This window comes from Pseudophryne corroboree, chromosome 10 (assembly GCF_028390025.1).
Source record: "Pseudophryne corroboree isolate aPseCor3 chromosome 10, aPseCor3.hap2, whole genome shotgun sequence".
Classification (NCBI taxonomy): domain Eukaryota; kingdom Metazoa; phylum Chordata; class Amphibia; order Anura; family Myobatrachidae; genus Pseudophryne; species Pseudophryne corroboree.
The window spans coordinates 291,598,976-291,618,279 of NC_086453.1; the positions used below are offsets into that span (position 1 = coordinate 291,598,976).

The 19,304-nt window shown below is 41.3% G+C and overlaps 1 protein-coding gene across 17 annotated transcripts in view; it reads left to right on the forward strand.

Annotated features, from left to right (window-relative positions):
* TP73 (tumor protein p73) overlaps window positions 1-19,304 on the forward strand; it is a 362,139-nt gene that overhangs the window by 157,331 nt on the left and 185,504 nt on the right. For 14 of the 17 annotated variants that reach the window (XM_063943359.1, XM_063943364.1, XM_063943365.1 and 11 more), the window contains one exon: window positions 2,570-2,693. The exons of 1 other annotated variant lie outside the window; for it this stretch is intronic. In XM_063943359.1, the coding sequence (XP_063799429.1) occupies window positions 2,570-2,693 (124 nt within the window). Of the gene's footprint in view, window positions 1-2,569; window positions 2,694-12,178; window positions 12,354-19,069; window positions 19,158-19,304 lie in introns of those variants that run through there. 2 more of the 17 variants (XM_063943368.1, XM_063943366.1) reach the window with 2 other exon arrangements.

Sequence of the window (19,304 nt, forward strand, 5' to 3'; positions counted from 1 at the left end):
TAGGGTTCATGGCAGCATAGAAGACTATCTAGAGCTTGGGACTTATAGATACAGGCTGGGAATAGTTCTGTGGTTACCGGGCATTTCTCAGTTATCTAAGGTGACAAATGTGGGGTTTTATAACTGTAGAACCGGCTATAGAGTCAGTTTCAGCACCTATATTCTGCATACAATGTATAGTTCTGCTGGTTGAATGGATGGGGTGGTGTTTCCATGAACTTTAAAAGCTGAATGAAGTTCTTATTTTGCTATCCGGATGCTAGGTCGATACTACTAACGGCAACAGTCAATAAGTCGGCCACTAGTGGTCGACATGCATTAGGTTGACATGGACAAAAGGTAACCTGTGCCGGGCGCGGTATTCGTTTGGATGGTCGACCATGTTATGGTCGACAGTCATTAGGACATGGACACATGGTCGACACATGAAAAGGTCGACTTGCATTTTTTTTTAAAAATTTCTTTTGCGGAACTTTTCCATACTTTACGATCCACGTGGACTACGATTGGGAACGGTAATCTGTGCCAAGCGCAGCAATAGCGGAGCGAGGCACCTTGCCCGAAGCATGGCGAGCGAAGCGAGCCATGCGAGGGGACGCAGTGCACTAATTGGGGTTCCCCGTCACTTTACGCAGAAAACAACACAAAAAAAGTAAATAAACTCATGTCGACCTCTTCATGCATCAACATTTCACATGTCGACCATTTTCATGTGTCGACCATTTGTCCATGTCGACCACGCCAATGGCGACCAATAGTGGTCGACCTAATGACTGTTGACCATAACATGGTCGACCATTCATACCGGAACCGCCGGGCGCATGGTGAGTTAAGGGAGCCATGCAAGGGGATGCGGTATACTAATTGGGGTTTCCGGTGACTTTATGGAGTAAGTGACACCAAACTCCCCCTCCCCCCCAAAAAACAACAACAACAACAACTCATGGCAACCATTTCCAGTGTCAACCTTTTTCGTGTCGACCATTTTACCATGTCGATCTTGTACACATGTCGACCTTGTGTGTATCGGGCTTCTATCCAGTTTGACCCTATGATCTATCCCCCTCTTTTTAGTTTTGAATGATTTTCTTATTTTAGTTAATTTCAAGCTGAATATTGTTCTACAATTAATTCTCATATTGGTAGACAATATGTTTGCAAGTACTTATCAGTACTTGTGTAATGAGAGTCTTTAAGTTCAGACCTCTGGATTACTTATTTATGCTTTGGGTATGTTAGAAAACTGCTGCTTCCAGCCCTGGTTGGCAAAGCCTGCTGGTACTTCTAGTTTCCTAGCTAATCGCAAGCAATGAATTGCATACATTTGCCTTTGGCTGTATGCACACTACCACAGTCCAGTTATTGGTGTGTGTATGGAACCCAGGTAGCATGTTTAGGGTTTAATTCTCTCAACAACTGTATCGCTGTTACAGGGCAGCCCATCATTCACTATAGCACAGTCTTGTTCTTCATGTCTTGGGCAATTACCCCGCCAATGACCCACTATAGCTATATCTGAAAACAACAACAGACACAGGGCAATAAACATGTAATTCTCAAGCAACATATCCGAATGTATGGGGAGATGTGTGGAACCTTCTAAATAGGACAAGTAGATAAGTTGCCTGTAGCAACCAATCATCGTATAGCTGGGTATGGGTCATTGGGTCGACACAACTTCGGTCGACAGTCATTAGGTGGACCACTATTGGTCGACATGGTCATTATGTCGACATGTACTAGGTCGACGGGTCAAAAGGTCGACATGAGTTTTGGGACTTTTTTTGGTGTCGTTTTCTTGGTAAAGTGACGGGGAACCCCAATTGGTGCACTGTGTCCCCTCGCATGGCTGGCTTCGGGCAAGGTGCCTCGCTCCGCTGCGCTCGGCACAGGTTACTATTCCCAATCGTAGTCCACGTGGATCGTAAAGTATTAAAAAGTCCAAAAATTGTTGTTTTAAAAAACAACAACAACTCATGTCGACATTTTGAACTGTCGACCTAGTACATGTCGACCTAATAACCATGTCAACCTAGTGACCCTGTCGACCTAATGCATGCCGACCAATAGTAATCGGCCTAATGACTGTCAACCTAAGTGGTGTTGACCTAATGACCGTATCCCGTGTAGCTATCCTTTATCTAGTACACTCTGAAAAATGATAACTAGAATCTGATTGATTGGTTGCTTTAGAAGGCTTGATGCATCTCCTCCAGAAATACTGTACTAGCTAAAATGACTGCATTCACTTGATGCTACTATTATAGGTATTAACTCCTATAAATAGTATCTGTATATAAGGGTGAGTTGTGATGTCATCTCTTACAGTTAGTGCATGCTGATGTCATCACTGCAGAAGTAATCATGAAAACAAGTGTTATATTAGGAAGAATAATAGTCCCCCAATTATAAATTATTACAGATATTCGAAGTCACCTGTAGCTTTTTTAACTTGTATAAAAGCCCCTGTCACTTTATATGGTCACGGGACACCTTATTGACTGCCAATATTCTTATGCCACTTGTCGTATACAGTAGTAACTCCAGTTTTACCTCCTTTTCCTATCAGGGAACCGGACAGTAACTATTTCGATTTGCCGCAGTCGAGTCATTCAAACAACTCGGAGGTCTCCAATCGCACAGAGGTCAACATGGATGTGTATCAGATGAGGAACATGAATGAATCGATCATGGTGCGTATGAGATGTCAACTGTACAGTATAGCACATATGAGTAAATCTAGAATTTACTGCTTTGCAGGAACATAAACGCCATAATGTGTTTCAATTTGTAAAAATATGTAGTACTTATGTATGTATTAGTATGTAGTTATTTCTTAATATTATAGGACCATTGTACCCTGTTAACTGAATAATCTGGAAATGAAAGAGTTCATAGAATGAGAATCTGATGTTCAGGGTAACCCTGGCAATATTTTGTTTGCATTTGTTTTCAATTAAGAGTTGAACAGTATAATTTCCAGATTCTTTAGTTTAAACTTAATAGGGAACACTGGTCTGCAGGTGGCGCTGTTTGTCCTTCCGTTCTGTTGTAGACATGCTTTGCCACATTCAAAATGTTGTGTGTAAAGAGCATAGGCTTCCACTAGTGGTTGGAATACCACACTACACTCCAGAGCAATCATTAAGTCGGTTCTAGTTTTATATTAAAACCATTTTAAGTGATAAGTGATTTATCTCTTTAAATTATGAGTATTGATATTTTAAGAGAATAGTAGGCCTACCACAATAGAATAATAATAATAATAATAATAATAATTAATAATGCAACATGATTTAATATTTCCAGTACTTCTACATTAACATATCATATATAATAAAAGGCTAATGCTGTTCCTCACCTCTGTGGGTGGAATTTAAGTGTTTTCCATGCTGGCAGCCACTAGATGGCACCGACAGAGCAATTCAAGTGCTGACTGTTATGTTTAGTGGTCTGTTTACTAAGCCTTGGAGAGAGAGAAAGTGGAGAAAGAATAATGGGTCTATTTACTAAGCCTTGTAGAGAGATAAAGTACCAGCCAATCAGCTCTTAACTACCATGTTACAGGCTGTGTTTGAAAAATAACAGGAGCTGATTAGTTTGTATTTTATCGCTCTCCACTTTATCTCTCTCCAAGGCTTAGTAAATAGACCCGTACACCAGGGAAGGGTTTGTACACCATTTGCATAAAGTCCGAGAAGCACGACCGGCAAAAGGTGCTGCCGCATCCGATTCAGAACCAGAACCTCCATATGCGTAATGCAATTGTTGCAATTGTAATATGTGCTGAATGTGTAAAGACTTTGATAGTCAATAACACAACAGAGGCAAGACCTTGTCCAAGCAAGAGCTGTGCTGGCACTCGCCGTGATTGACATTGTGATGTACAGTCATTCTTAAATAGTTGAGTGAAGTTTGTGCTGTAACATGCAGAGCTGGCACCGCCGTTACCTCGTAACTCCGGAAAGAAGCCCACTCTCTGATCTGACTCCGCACGGACATGCTGGGTGCCGAATGCAAACATGTTATATACATTTTTTTGCCTTCTTGTTTAATTTTAAGAATTCATTGTGCGTTGCTTTCCAAAAAGGGAATGAAATGTACCCATATATTCCCTGTGAGGTCGTTCCTCTTTGGCACTCTTTCATAGATTATGCCTCATGATATTAATGCTGAACACATTTAGAGACAAATATAGAATTGACTATATATATGTGTGTGTGTGTGTGTGTGTGTGTGTGTGTGTATATATATATATATATATATACAGTGCTTGAAGTGGGGCGGTATACAATGGTATGGCATGCCGCCACTTTGAGCACTGTAGCAGGGCTGACATAAAGGAGCTGAGCTCCCGCTCCCCAGCCGCACAGACAAGCTCCGTCTGCAGCGGCTGCTCTGCCTACTTGTGGCGCTGGGGCACTGGGAGCAAAGCTTCCAGACAGCGCCCCGCACTGCTCAGGGAACCCTTGTGTGAGGCACACTCTGGCCGCAGCGGTCCATCCCCTCTAACCCCCTTCCCCCCGCCGCCGCACCGGAAGCCGTGATCTGCCTGTTAGCCTGTAGTGGGCTTAGCAAGCAGCAGCAGCCTGGTCCTCTCCTGGACGTTCAATGTTGCTCCTCCTCCCATCTTAAACAAAAAGTCGCCACACCTTTATTTAAAAATGTTATCCAAAAATTGTGCATCTGGTCCAATTCCTCCTATCAAATGATGCAAAATTTTGCCCACCTACAGATGGGGGGAATTCAAATAGCAGAATAAATGTGTTTAGGGAGTAGTCCTCACTGGCGCCAAGCAGCTTAGATTCAACAGAATTCAAATAAATGTCACCACATTTAGCTATACATACAAAAAACAGAATTTAGAAAACTGCAATACATCACAAGCGCTAAAAACATTAGTATAACATCACCAGAACGTTCCTTTTGGGTTGGATGGAATGTTCTTTTTATCTGATGTTCTTCTTTGGTTCAGACCTTTTTGGTATAGAGACTCCAACAGAGGTAGTATGGAATAAAACAGATATAATAAAAACCAATGTGTAGTAAGTTTTGTAAAAGCCAAGGTAAGTATAAGTGCCTTTTTTAGGAGGCTATTTATTCTTCTAGGGGACTATACAGAATCCAAGGCGTACCCCACTCACACTTTAAGCGGGGATATATAAGCACATCAAGGTTTCTTTATAAGGATGGTGGCTTCTACCGTTTTCTATATACCCAGTGCAGATCTCAAGGGGTTCAACCAAGTAAAGCTGTGAATGATTTAGATGTGAGGAGTTGATGCGTACCCCAACACTCACACTAGAAAGGCGGATATGAAGCTTATCAAGGTATCTTTATCTTCTTAGAGAGGAAGTAGCGGTCCTGGTGTAGTGTATTTCAAATCACAGATCAGACCACGACAACTCCAAACAGGATAACATGGAATAAAATGGCAAAGAAAAAAACCAATGTGTAGTTTGTTCTATTGACCCTATTGGAAGTTAGGTGAGGTGTGGCTTAAGTACCTCTAACTAACTAGAATGATTCCAAAGCGTACCCCACTCACACTTTGAACTGGGACCATAAGGCACATCAGGGTTTCTTTAAGGATAAAGACTTTTTCCCCTTGTATTACACCCGGTGTTAGTCTACAGCAATACAGCCAATCAAAGGTGTGATGAGCAATACAGATGCGTACCCAACACTCACACTCAGAAGGAAGGTGGAAAACCCATCAAGGTATCTTTCTCTCCTTAAGACAAACAAATGATTTATCAAAATGTGGCGTACCCCAACTCACAGTTTGAGGTACTGAATGACTCCCGTAACGGTATCTTTTGGGTTCCAAAATAAGGAAATACTCTTTCTTGCTTGGGTTTAGTGGTTCTCCATTGCTTCCCCAAAAAAATTTTGTAACTCCCACAACGGAAATAGAGGAAGGGGGTTACAATATTTATTCACAGTACATGGGAAACACGATGACAAAAAACATAATACGAAAAAAACATATGCAGCCGCACATGAAACAATGGGATAAAAATGGCAAAGAGGAATTTTGGAAACCACTTGCACAAAGATAGATAAAAATGCAAAGATAAAAAAAATATTAATAAAATCCAGATGGTGGCAAGCTACTCACACTCCTGCTGTGGGGGAATTTAAATGTTTGAAAAGTTGGTTGGGTGTTTGTTTTTTCCTGCCTATTAGATAGGGGGGGGGGGGGGAAACAACCAACTGACTTTTCAAACAATTGAACACCGCCCAATGTGTGCATTTGCACTGTGTATGCCACTCTTTTTTGTTAATGACATAATAGCTGTATTTTAGGAGATATTTGTACAGTAAGTGCTAACAGCAACCATGAGTACTGGTACTGTTGGTCTTGATAAATGCAGTAATAGTGCATTAAATTCAAGATATTTCTGTCCATATGGAATAATATCGGTCTCCGCGGCCACTCTCACGGCCGTAAGCTAGCACTAGCGGCGCACACGCCTCCTGCCCGGTGCCCTGCAGGGAGAGAGCTCAGCAGTATGCAGTGAATAAAGAGTGCTGCTGATAGTACTGTATATAAGGTGTCACTGCCTGGCGCAGGAAGATGCGGGGGCACCAGGACTTACCCGTCCGGGCACTCTGGAGGGGCCATCTGGCGGGGGTGCGGTCTGCTGGCGCTGGGCAAGATGTGCAGGCAGCGTGACCAGGGACACTGGGCTCCGTGTCCTGTGATGCAGCCTGGGAGCTGTGTCCTCGGCGGCACCATCTTGGTTATGGGCAAAAAGCTTATCTTGCCCACACTTCTTCTGTTTTATGTGTTATGGCAGCGAATAGTGTTTGGAGCGGCTGGTATGAGACAGGAAGGCCTGGGGAAGGAAATTTGCCAGTGCAACGTCTCTCACAGTTTACTGTGACCCTAGTTCTCTGTGCTCCTCCACAGCATCTCCAGCTTCGATCTCCTGTTAGCTGCATCGACAGTCGCAGACGAACCACGAACCTTGTTATGGCTTCATACCACTCTACCCAGCCAGCTGCTATAGTTCCGGCTACCAATCTAGCTACCTGCTCCCAGACGCCACAATAACCAACCCGCCGGAAACTTCCCATTAGCCCTAGGTTAGGGTCACCGGTGCCTTTCCACCTCCAGTCGGCCAATAGCTCTTTAGACTTCAAGTTATTGGCATTGGCAAACTCGTTTGGTCATCTCCTATGTCCCTGTGACAATAAATCCATGCACAAAACCTTCATCCATCTAGCTCGACTATTATTTAGAGATCCGAGTACTCACGAGCCTCCTGTACTGAAACCGGACCACAGAATTCCTCAGACGTGACATAAGGGGTGTGTGGGGGTGATAGGTATTTATTGTATAATGGGTGTGTGTGAGAGATGCATCTCCTTATGGTCAGTGTTATGCTGGTAGTGTGGCACTTAACTCTGATATAAAGTGCCCCATTGCCACGTCTGGCACTAACCCCTGACAATTAGCATGAAACCCAAGACAATGAGCATGAAACCGATGGCAACAAGCATGGAACCCAGTGCATGAAACTATTGGCAAGGAGCATGAAACCGCTGGCAATGAGCATGGAACCCAGGGCATGAAACCATTGGCAACGAGCATGAGACCCCTAGCAACAAGCAGGTCATTTAAAAATAATCAGAGGCCCTACTTTGGGCTAAATTTATAAGGGACATTATTGTGTGTGGAGCATAAAATGACGTCAGGGGCATAACTATGTGGCATAATGTGTAATGTGCATTACAGTGTATGGCGTAATGTGTGGCATAATCTGGAATGGGCATTACGGTGTGTAGAATAATGTGGAACGGGCATTACGGTGTGTGGAATAACGTGGAATGGGCATGTTGTGTGGCATAATGTGTAAGAGGCACTATAAGGAGCAAAAATTACAAATAATGTAAAAGGCATGAATCAGTTTTTTTCTTCCTGTGTGTTTGCTTTTCCTGTGTTGTATAGGGGGGCTCTTCCTGGCATAATGTATATAAGGGGTACTACTGTGTGGTGTAATGTGACTGACAGACACTACTGTGCGGTCTGTGGACACTATTCTGCGGCCATGCTCCTGTCCAGTGAAGCCACGCCCCTATTTTTTTACCGGGCCTACGGCGCGCACTAACCCTTCCTTTCCTTTTTATATATATATGTGTGAAAGGAATTTTATTTAACAGTGCTTTTTTTTTGGGGGGGGGGGGGGGGGCACACACAATTTTTATATTGGCAGATTTGAACACCTCATTATGGAGGATAATAAGTGCAACAGTCACTTCCCCAGTGTAGGCAGCCATTTTGTACCTCATATCTCTTAGAGGTTCATTTACGATGGGTCGGGTTGTTAAGCCTGGAGCTTCTCATCGTGTTTATGCCTGAAATTTAAAAGGGAAGTGATTTTACTAGCTCTGTATTGCTAGTAAAAGCATTGCCTTTTTAAATTTCAGGCATAAACATGTTTTTAGAATCCTATGCTTTTATAGTGAAATCACAGCTGCCTCCACTTCCCATACCGTGACAGGCGATAAAATATATAACTGCCAGCCCACAGCGAGGATCTGTGCATAATTCCAATAGTCACATATTGTTGTAATCATGTCTGCTATAGTGTTGCTGTTGCTTTTACTTAACATAAGATGTAATAATTGCCAGCCCTGCTGCGCCTACTTATATACCTTAAGGTATTGTCCTCAGATATCAACTGTAAAGTGTAAAGCACCTCATGTTTTTCTGCAGTGTAATTCAATTTGCTTACTGGCAGGAAGTCTGGTGTGCATAGGGACAACGCTTCCCCCATCTATGGCTGCCGTAATATCCCTTTAATCCAGGACAGCTATGATTTGTGCAGGTTCTGTGGCTGGTTAAAAACCAGGTACAATGCAGATTTCAATTAAGCCAGCCACAGAACCAGTGTAATTTATATATGTCCTGGATTAAAGGTATGTTATGGAAACCCTACCATGACCATTCTTATAGTGTGTTTTATTTGTTTACATATATATGAGAGCATTTTAAGGGGGGTACTCACAGTGCGATCGCTGCTTAAAATCTAAGCAATCTGACTAGATTGCTTAAATTTTAAGCCTGATCGCTCCGTGTGTACCCCCTACAGCGACAGCGATGCGCAGCCCCGCGCATCGCTATCGCTGATGCTAGATTGGCCTGCCGTGCAGGCCAATCTAGCGGGTCGCCCACTTCACTCGCTGGGTGAAATGAGCGCTCCCCCCGCACGCTCAGCACACATCTCTCCTGCATCGGCCAGTGAGTACTGGCCTTTAGAAGTAGAGGCAGATGTGTCATATCTATAACTGCATAGGTATAATTACTTATTTGACCATGTCTCCAAATCATATTCCTTTCTTGTCTTCTTCTGTAAAGTCTCCATGTCCCCTGGCCTGCAGCAATAAGACATTTGCTCACCGCTTGGCTTCCTAACTCCTTGCAGGCTTTGTTGATAATTCTGGCAAATATAAGACAGAAGGATCAGGTGGAGAGTGGAATACTAATTATAGGCCAAGCCAAGCTGCTGACTGCAGCTTCATCACACACTGGGCTGCTGTGGCATTCGTAGAATGACGGCGACTTCATTACTGGGGGCTGCCAAGATGGTATTACACAATCTCCAGTATATAATACATGCACACCATTTGGGTGTATTAGTCATTTAGTGAAATATTACATTTTTGAGGTTGTTTATTTCTTCAATACAATTAAAAGTCCCTAGAGATATATAAAATATAAGAACAGTTGTTGAGTGAATATTAGTATTTTTTTTTATATAATCAACATTTCTTGTTTTTTTTTTTTATATTTGTTAATAAACATAATTGAAACAAGTTATTTTGAGGAAGAAGAATGTCCAAGAAAAAAAAAAGATATATTTTTTTCCTAGAGGACACGTGATGACGTAAATGTGATTCCATGTGTAGGATGGGTAGTAACCCGGAGGACGGTGAGGAACAGGCAGTGAAGTGCAATCTGGGCACATTCCGCGGGCCAGGACCCCAGTCTAGGTCTTGGACCTTCATGCTGTCAGATACACTGAGACCCGCAGATAACTAACTTGTTCTACTGCTGTCAATGCAGAGAAAATACCTGCTAATTCATTATGGGATTTCACCGAACCAGTATGTCACTTATATCAGTGGTGCGCAAATTAATGCAGGATTCAGGAGTCATTCAGTCAAATGTAGGAGTATGTGGGATCTTTAAAAGAGCCCGGGAAGATGTACAGTACACCTATTGGTCTCCCAGCCCCAGGAGATATTCACCAGCAGCCATTTATCACACGCATTGGAAGCGTGGCTCCTGGGGATGTGTCCAGCCTTGCGTTTCCATTTTTAGGCAGATGTATATAGCCAGTATAGAAGCAGATGGCTGTGCACTATTACCTCCTCACTCCCGGTAACCATACTGATATTCTATTGTCACCCTTGCAGATTGGTGGTGTTCTAACGTTGCTACGGTAAACTTGCTGCAGAGGTTTCCTTGGTTGCTGAGGCCTAGAATTGTATGGAGACAAAAGAATAACTGTCCTAATAATTACAGGACCTGCAAACAAACGCTGCTCCTTTAACTTGTATTTACACTGCAATGTTATGTAGCTTTCACAGAGATAAGAACAATCTTCCCCATAAGGAATGTCTTCAAAACTGTGAATAAGAGCAATACCATATATACCTTCCTTCATATTAATAACACAATATTGTTTGCCCTAAAGTTACACTTACATAGGAGCCTCCTCTCCCGCATTTTGCAGGTATTTATTTTAGATGCTAAAATATACATTATCGCTTGGATAGAATAGAAGACTAATGAGCAGCTATATTAGTTTTACAGTCTCCTTTTGTTTTTTTTATGTGGTTTTTTTTATATTATCTCAGCGGTTTTAAGCATTGACGGTGTCCCTGTTTTTAGTACTTAACCAGTGGCATCATACCACTTTACTCATTCTCTATGGCATATATAAATCTCTGTGTCCTGTCTAATCCGTAATATGTGTGTACAAGTGGCAATAATATGGCAGAGTGCAGGTACACACCAGTGGGTGCCCTGAGTCAATGAGCAATCCAGTACTTGACGAGTGAGGTGGTTTATTAAACAGTAATGTGATTTGTACAGCCGTACTCACAGTTATACACATACAGACTCTTTGCATGGAGCGGAGCTTGAGTGGAGCATACAGGTAACCAGCCGGTGACTATTTGTGGGTAGCGGCGCAGGATGCCAGCGCTACCAGTGCGTTGTGGACAGTGGTAATGAGCAGGGTCTGTTTGAGCTAAGTGAAAGATGTCCATCTCCCAGTGTGCGCAGAAGTAAGGTTGGCGGCCATCTTGGTTAGGGATTGAATCCTCACTGAAGGAGTCAACATGGAGTATGTGCAGTATCGCTCCCCAGCTTCAATTATATATTCAAATTCTCAGTATCATTAGTTTAATTCGGTGAGCCGAATAAACATCTGGATATTTGGTGTCTGACCAACATCACTGTCTCACTTCTCTTTGTCTGTTTACAGTGGGACGATTCTAAGCATCCCGTCTTATTTTGTGTATAGAGCAACAAATTATCATGTAGGGTTTCATAGGAGTTATTCCGTATTGAGGCATTTTGTATCTCCAAAACTTTGCATGAGCTCTTTAATGCCTCAGCAAACACTGTATGTCAACATAGTTATAATACCTGTTAACCATAAAATGAGCTAGAAGTCTTATTGTATTATGAAGGTAAACTGTGAGTCTCCCTGATCTTGGCTTGGAGATGAGACCTATTGATTTTACCGTAACGATAACACTCCGGGACAGGCGACCAGTTGCCGCAGCCTGTGCCCTTCCAGCAGCTCGTGCATCCTTTTTATCATTGCGGATACGTTTGTGTTTCAGTTGTTGTTTGGCTCTTATTCCCTAGTCTCTTCTCGTTTGCCAGAATCCAGTTTAACAGAATTAAAACACATTGAGTTCAATAATAAAGAAGGAGCCACGTCTCCCCCCCCTCAGTGGGATACTTGGTGTAGTCCAATACAACACTGGGCAAGCCTGGGCCTGCCTGGTGGTTTAATGAATAGTCATGAGGAAAGGGAAAGGGGAGGGTCCAAGTTTGTTGTTGGATGCAGCTAGTTGACAGAACCAAGGGAGATGAGAAAAAAATAAAAAAATAAAAAAATAACACACTGCTTACATGTACCACAGCATCCTCTAAGGCACATACGCTGTGTGGCGCACCTGTGTGGCATCTGCACTTTTCCTTCCTACCTACCCTACAGTCGCTCCTACTGACCCCATGACTCTGCTGGGACAATTCCCTTTTGCACGTTTATTCCAGGAAGACTAAGATGCTTTATATAAGTGACCCCATGCAGCCGTACACGGTAGGTAATGTAGGGCGACCGCCTGCATTTACTTCTATTTTTTTTATTCTGGTAAAATGACTGTCAGCCAAGCTCAGCTGCCTTACTGACGCTGCGGTATGTGTCTCTCACACCTGTTGCCATTTAAGTTCTGCCATGCGTGAGATTAGGAAATTAGGGTCTGCTTGTGGGAACCATTTAGAGTCAGTGACAGTCACAACACAATATATTCAATATGGTGCAACAATGTGCTGCAGTAGTTATGCCTTGGCTTGTTAGTGTAATCTTACTTTATTGTTTTCATTCTAAGATAATGTTTGTAACATTAAATTAGTGTAGCTCTCGTCGTCACTGATGTTATCATTATCCAGTCATATAGTGCAACTTGCATCAGTGAAGAGCAAAAGTATACACAACCTTACATGTTGGAAATTCACAGGTTAACTAATGTGTGTGCGTACATATACAGTATCTATCTATCTATCTATCTATCTATCTATCTATCTATCTATCTATCTAATCTCACATATCCATAATTCCGAAATACATTATATTCCGATATACTTTTTTTTAAATTATTTTTTAAGTGCAACTGAGATAGTGACACCTTTGCTTTCTGATAGTTCAGTGTACACAAACTTTCATTAATGCACAAAATTATTAACAATATTGTATAGAATTATCTTTAGGCTATGTGTTTAGGGTGTATATGAAATTATGTGTATGTACACAAACTTTGTTTCTTGCAAAAAAATTATTACAAATACTATATAAAATGGCCTTTTATACTAGGCTATGTGTATAGGGTGTATGTCATAAATGCATTCTGTGTTTAGCTATCTCATTATGGTGTACAAATAATTCAACTAAAAAAATATGATATCCAAAATACTTCTGGTCCCAAGAATTTTGGATATGGGATAATTAATCTGTACCTGTATGTGTAAATGAGTGTTGAGTCCTCCCATATCCACAATTCCGAAGTATGGAATATTCTGAAATACAAATTTGTTGGAGCGTGACTGAGACAGTGACAGCTTTGCTTTCTGATAGTTCAATGTACGCAAATTTTGATTAACGCATCAAAATATTAATAATAAGGGGGCATATTTATATGTGTGTGTATCTATATATACAGGTTGAGTATCCCATATCCAAATATTCCGAAATACGGAATATTCCGAAATACGGACTTTTTTGAGTGAGGCTGAGATAGTGAAACCTTTGTTTTTTTGATGGCTCAATGTACACAAACTTTGTTTAATACACAAAGTTATTAAAAATATTGTATTAAATGACCTTCAGGCTGTGTGCATAAGGTGTATATGAAACATAAATGAATTGTGTGAATGTACACACACTTTGTTTAATGCACAAAGTTATTAAAAATATTGGCTTCAATTACCATCAGGCTGTATGTATAAGGTGTATATGAAACATAAATGCATTCTGTGCTTAGATTTAGGTTCCATCACCATGATATCTCATTATGGTATGCAATTATTCCAAAATACGGAAAAATCCGATATCCAAAATACCTCTGGTCCCAAGCATTTTGGATAAGGGATACTCAACCTGTGTGTGTATATATATATATATATATATATATATATATATATATATATACAGTACTGTATATACATGAACCATTTTAAGGTAGCACTCCTTTTACAAAAGTATGGGCTCCGGTGCCCGCTGCAGGTTTTTCCCGGCCAGGAGTCCAAAAATAACAGTGATTACAACAGCACCCGGATCATGAAATAATCAAAGAAGCAGGTTTTAAATGCATTTAAAACCTGCCTCTTTGATTATTTCATGATCCGGGTGCTGCTGTAATCGCTGTACTGTAAAAAAAAATAAAAAAATATATCTATCTATCTATCTATCTATCTATCTATCTATCTATCTATCTATCTATCTATTGGAGAATAAACGGAGAGCGCACTCATGAATGATAAAGAGTACACAATTTTTACTATGCGCAAGGACTGATTACTGTTCCACTATATATATATATATAGATATATATATATATATATATATATAGATATATATATATAAACATGCAGCATATAAACCACTTCTGTAAGTATCTATTCACTGGAATGCTGATATCTCTACTTCTAAAGTATATGTGTTGATGTCTTGAGTTACACCTTTAAAATGTATATAAATTAAAAAACACGATAACCGTTATTTTTATCTTCATTTATTTAAAAATAAAAAAATTGGAGCAGAACTTGAATTTAAAACCTGCCGCAAAATTACTAGTTTTTATTAGCTATTGTATGTTTCAGCAATACACTTGTAAAAAATTGATTCCATACATTATTATTATTATTATTATTATTATTATTATTTTATTATTATTACGACTATAAAATAGATGTGGACAGTTTTACTTTGTCATACAGGTACAATAATCATCTGGGTTACAGATCATTAGTTACTGCACGATAAACGTGTATATTTGTAAGTAAGATAAATATCGTCTTGTCTTTATTAATGCGTTTGTAATTACACAGGTAACATGCTCTAAATATATTCCAGTAATAAATGCAATAAAATGTTACAGACTTAGTGCGTTGCTGTAGGAATCGCCTGCTTCTGTGGCAGTGTTACATTCAGTGGTATCATTTTGGTAAAATAATATAAGAATAGAATCTTACAAAAATGAAAGAAGAGCAATGTAAGGCTACATGCATCTACTGTGTGTTATCTTTTATTGCAACTTGTACATGCCGTGGTTAGGTTTCAAATCCTGCAAAACTGTTGACACTGCGTAGGATATATGAATACTACAATGTCAGTGTTTTATTACCGATGCAATATAATATATATGCATATTTTTTTATACTGTAAAACACGTGTGTGTGTGTGTGTGTGTGTGTATATATATATATATATATATATATATATATATATAGAGAGAGAGATACTGTAAATAGATACCGGTTATCTATACACACACATATGTTGGTTTTAATTTTTTGTGTGTATATATCTATATCTGTCTGTCTCTATCTATCTATCTATCTATCTATCTATCTATCTATCTATCTATCTATATTAATCAGAAAGGAAAATGGGGGAAGCCACAGTGAGTTATTTAGTGGAAGGAGCAGAGTCCCCCAGCAGCATAGAGATATATATATATATATATATATATATATATATATATATATATATATATATATATATATATATATATATATATATATATATATATATATATATTCAGTCTCTGGATGATAGGAAGTTGTCTTATAGATGTCATTTTGTACCTGTTTCTCCTTCAAATCTCTAGTGATTTTCTAGCAAATTTCACCTCTCTCTGCTAGCAGCCTTATGCACAGGTGTCACGGCCACACCTGTCAGACAGTTGTCTCTCATACGCTTCCCAGATGATGCACCTTGCAACACCCCTGCTTCCCCCTCCTATCTGTGTCCCCCAGGACTCTAAGGGGAGATCATACTGATCCCTTCTCACATGTGCACACAACGCTGCTTCCCCCTCCTAGCTGTGTCCCCCAGGACTCTAAGGGGAGATCATACTGATCCCTTCTCACATGTGCACACAACGCTGCTTCCCCCTCCTAGCTGTGTCCCCCAGGACTCTAAGGGGAGATCATACTGATCCCTTCTCACATGTGCACACACCCCTGCTTCCCCCTCCTAGCTGTGTCCCCCAGGACTCTAAGGGGAGATCATACTGATCCCTTCTCACATGTGCACACAACGCTGCTTCCCCCTCCTAGCTGTGTCCCCCAGGACTCTAAGGGGAGATCATACTGATCCCTTCTCACGTGCACACAACGCTGCTTCCCCCTCCTAGCTGTGTCCCCCAGGACTCTAAGGGGAGATCATACTGATCCCTTCTCACATGTGCACACACCCCTGCTTCCCCCTCCTAGCTGTGTCCCCCAGGACTCTAAGGGGAGATCATACTGATCCCTTCTCACATGTGCACACAACGCTGCTTCCCCCTCCTAGCTGTGTCCCCCAGGACTCTAAGGGGAGATCATACTGATCCCTTCTCACATGTGCACACAACGATCATTGAAAATCTTGTATAAACAAAACCAAGTCTATTGCTATTTCCCATGATACAAGGGCTAGTGCTGAGTGGTGGCTGCACAAGAACAGAGGACCATGACAGCCATCCGATTGGTGCAGCCGAGCAGGAGATAGCACCACATCTTTGGGGGGTAATGGCGGTAACAGGAAACCACAAACCAAGGGCTATATAGTGCATGCCTCCCAACTTTCTAGAGGTGTAGATTGGAAAAGGAGGCATGACCTTGTGGCGAGGTGCATGGCATCATGGGAAATGTCGTACCAGTGAGAGGGGCAGTCACATGATGCAAGGACAGGAATGGAGGCAGCAGGAAGCCACAGACTGAGAGTTAAATGGTGGAAGGTGCAGGGTCCCCCAGCAGCACAGAGTATATCAGGAGATGAGTGATGTGTTGGTGAGGGTAGGGCTGCATGTGACAGGGGCAGTGAGATAATGTGAGGAGGGGAATGGAGGCAGCTGGATGTGTGTGTGTGCCCGCGCACATGTGCTGCAGTTCCTATATCTAACTATAAGCTATTATTCTTATTATCTTCTGAAATGTTTCCTACTGTACCAAATCAGTCAGTCAAATATAGAGCACTATACATTCACCCTACATATAAATTATTTGTAGCTGTGCATTAATAGAATTAGACAGTCATACCAAACAAACCCGCACCTTATGTGTCTATGTACTGTACATTATTTCTGCTTTATGCCTTATATGAAATGTCCAACATCAACAACAGCTGGATCTAGATAGATGCAGTCAGCCATTTTAGGTCATTATAATAATGTTGTCATTAACGGATACTGTAGAAGTCAATAATATTGCAAGTATTAGATTGTGTGAGATTGCCCCTTACCCTATGTTCTGTTTGTTATTTCCCAACAAAAATTGTTTAACATAGTTCAGCGATGTGTTGTATGAATAAGGTCATTGTGTCTGAATGTTCTATTAGAGAGCACTTATTGACAAAGCTAATAACATTAATTCTTGTGGTCTACAAGAATGTATAAATAATGTGTTTGAACAACCCAGATTTCAGTCTCTTGCTTGCAGCAACACCTCCTTTATTTTTTTTTTAAACAAACAGGGTCCTCTAAGAATCATTCAGGGAGTGAAATCTGAAAGATAAATCCAGGAATTAAATGTTAGCGGGCTCTAGATTATAGGGTGTAAATTTAATAAGTAAGGAGTTTTTTTTAGAACTGGTGATGATGCTCATAGCAACCAATCAGATTCTACTTAACATTTCTGTAGCTGCTTCTAGAAGATAATAGATAGAATCTGATTGATTGCTATGGGTAACATCATCAGTTCTAAAAACAAACAAACTCCTACCTTCGTAAATTTACCCCCTAGGTTCTAGACTTATCATCATCACTTGTAGCGTACTTAGGAATTGTAACAAGAATTATCCCCATTCCCGCACTGTAGTGACATGACAGTTAGTGAAACCTTTGTACTTACAAGCCGTCATTACACATCACTATAGTGATAAGTTGCTTTGCTAAATGTAGCCTGTGGGCTGGGGAAACTTATCTCTCCCAGTCTTTGCAGGCTCAATTGAGGGATAATTAGAAAGCAAATATGGGGCTGCTCACACAAGTCTTGCAGATTTTCCCAATCCAGATAAGAGTATGAGATAAGTCAATACTTGTCCGCCTTCATTTTATTAACTGCCACCATGAAAAATGATAGCCTCCACATATATATTATCTAAACGCATGTTGCAAGTTATTTTTTTAGGCATTATTTATCACCTTAAAAAGACAGGGAATATATAATTATTATACTAACTTGGATTAATATAGTATCAGTGGAATTCACCAAAAATACTTTGAAAATAAATAAATAAATAAAATAAAATAAATAAATAAATCCCAGGTCAGTAGATAATGTGAATTTCATTCTTGGGCATTATTCTTGTCCTCCAAGCGTCAGGATTGGGTCAGATCACAGGCGTGTGTGGTTAGTATTACATGGGAGAAATAAGTGTCAAACCAGCCACAAACCAGCTTTGGATACATTGATTCCGTGACAGCTGGTTTAGCATCCACCACATAGTGTATATTGGGGTTGGGATCGGGTGACTGGCAGGTGGAATCCCGGTGGTCAACATACCGACGCCGGGATCCCGGGCTGCCTGAGTGCCGGCAGGTGGGTGAGCGTAACAAAGCCCCTTGTGAGCTCGCTGCGCTCGCCTTGCTGCGCTCGTCTTGCTGCGGGCTCGGTGGCTCACTGCGCTTGCCACAGGTTGTATTCTCATTCTATGGGTGTTGTGGACATCATGGACGTGCAGTCAGGGGAGGCAGAGCCTCACCTGTCATGCTCCCCATCATTATCAGAGTTCTCACTATAAAAATGCTTGGGATAACTCAAAGAAGATATTTATTACTTAAAAGCATCTTCTTTGTATTAATGCAATCATTATTATAGATAAAATGGACAGATCTGCAGGGCTCCTCCAATTGCAGGCAGAGATAGAGATGAGGCAGCAGCAGCTCAGCCTCATCTCACACACTGTCAGGCACTGTCTGTGCAGTGGCACAGGGCAACACAGCGGCCAATCAGACCGCACAAGACAGGGAAATGGGAGGCATGCCTCACAGTGGGGGAAGGCTTGAGCTCTGATGGACAGCTCAGATTGGTCATGTGACCAATCCACAAAATGCAAGAAGATCGGAGCTGAGCAGCGTGGCAGGGGAGGAGGGAAATGGAGACTCGAAGTACCCACAGCAGCCACCAGTGCACAGTGACTAGGGTCAGTAGCTGCCAGTACCTATACTCTGTGTTCTGTCTGTGTGCGTGTGTGTGTGTCATATGAATTGAATGTAGGGACATGACTGTGTGTGTGTGGCATCTGTAGTGAGTGCGGGGACATGACACTGTGTGTGTCATCTATAGTGAG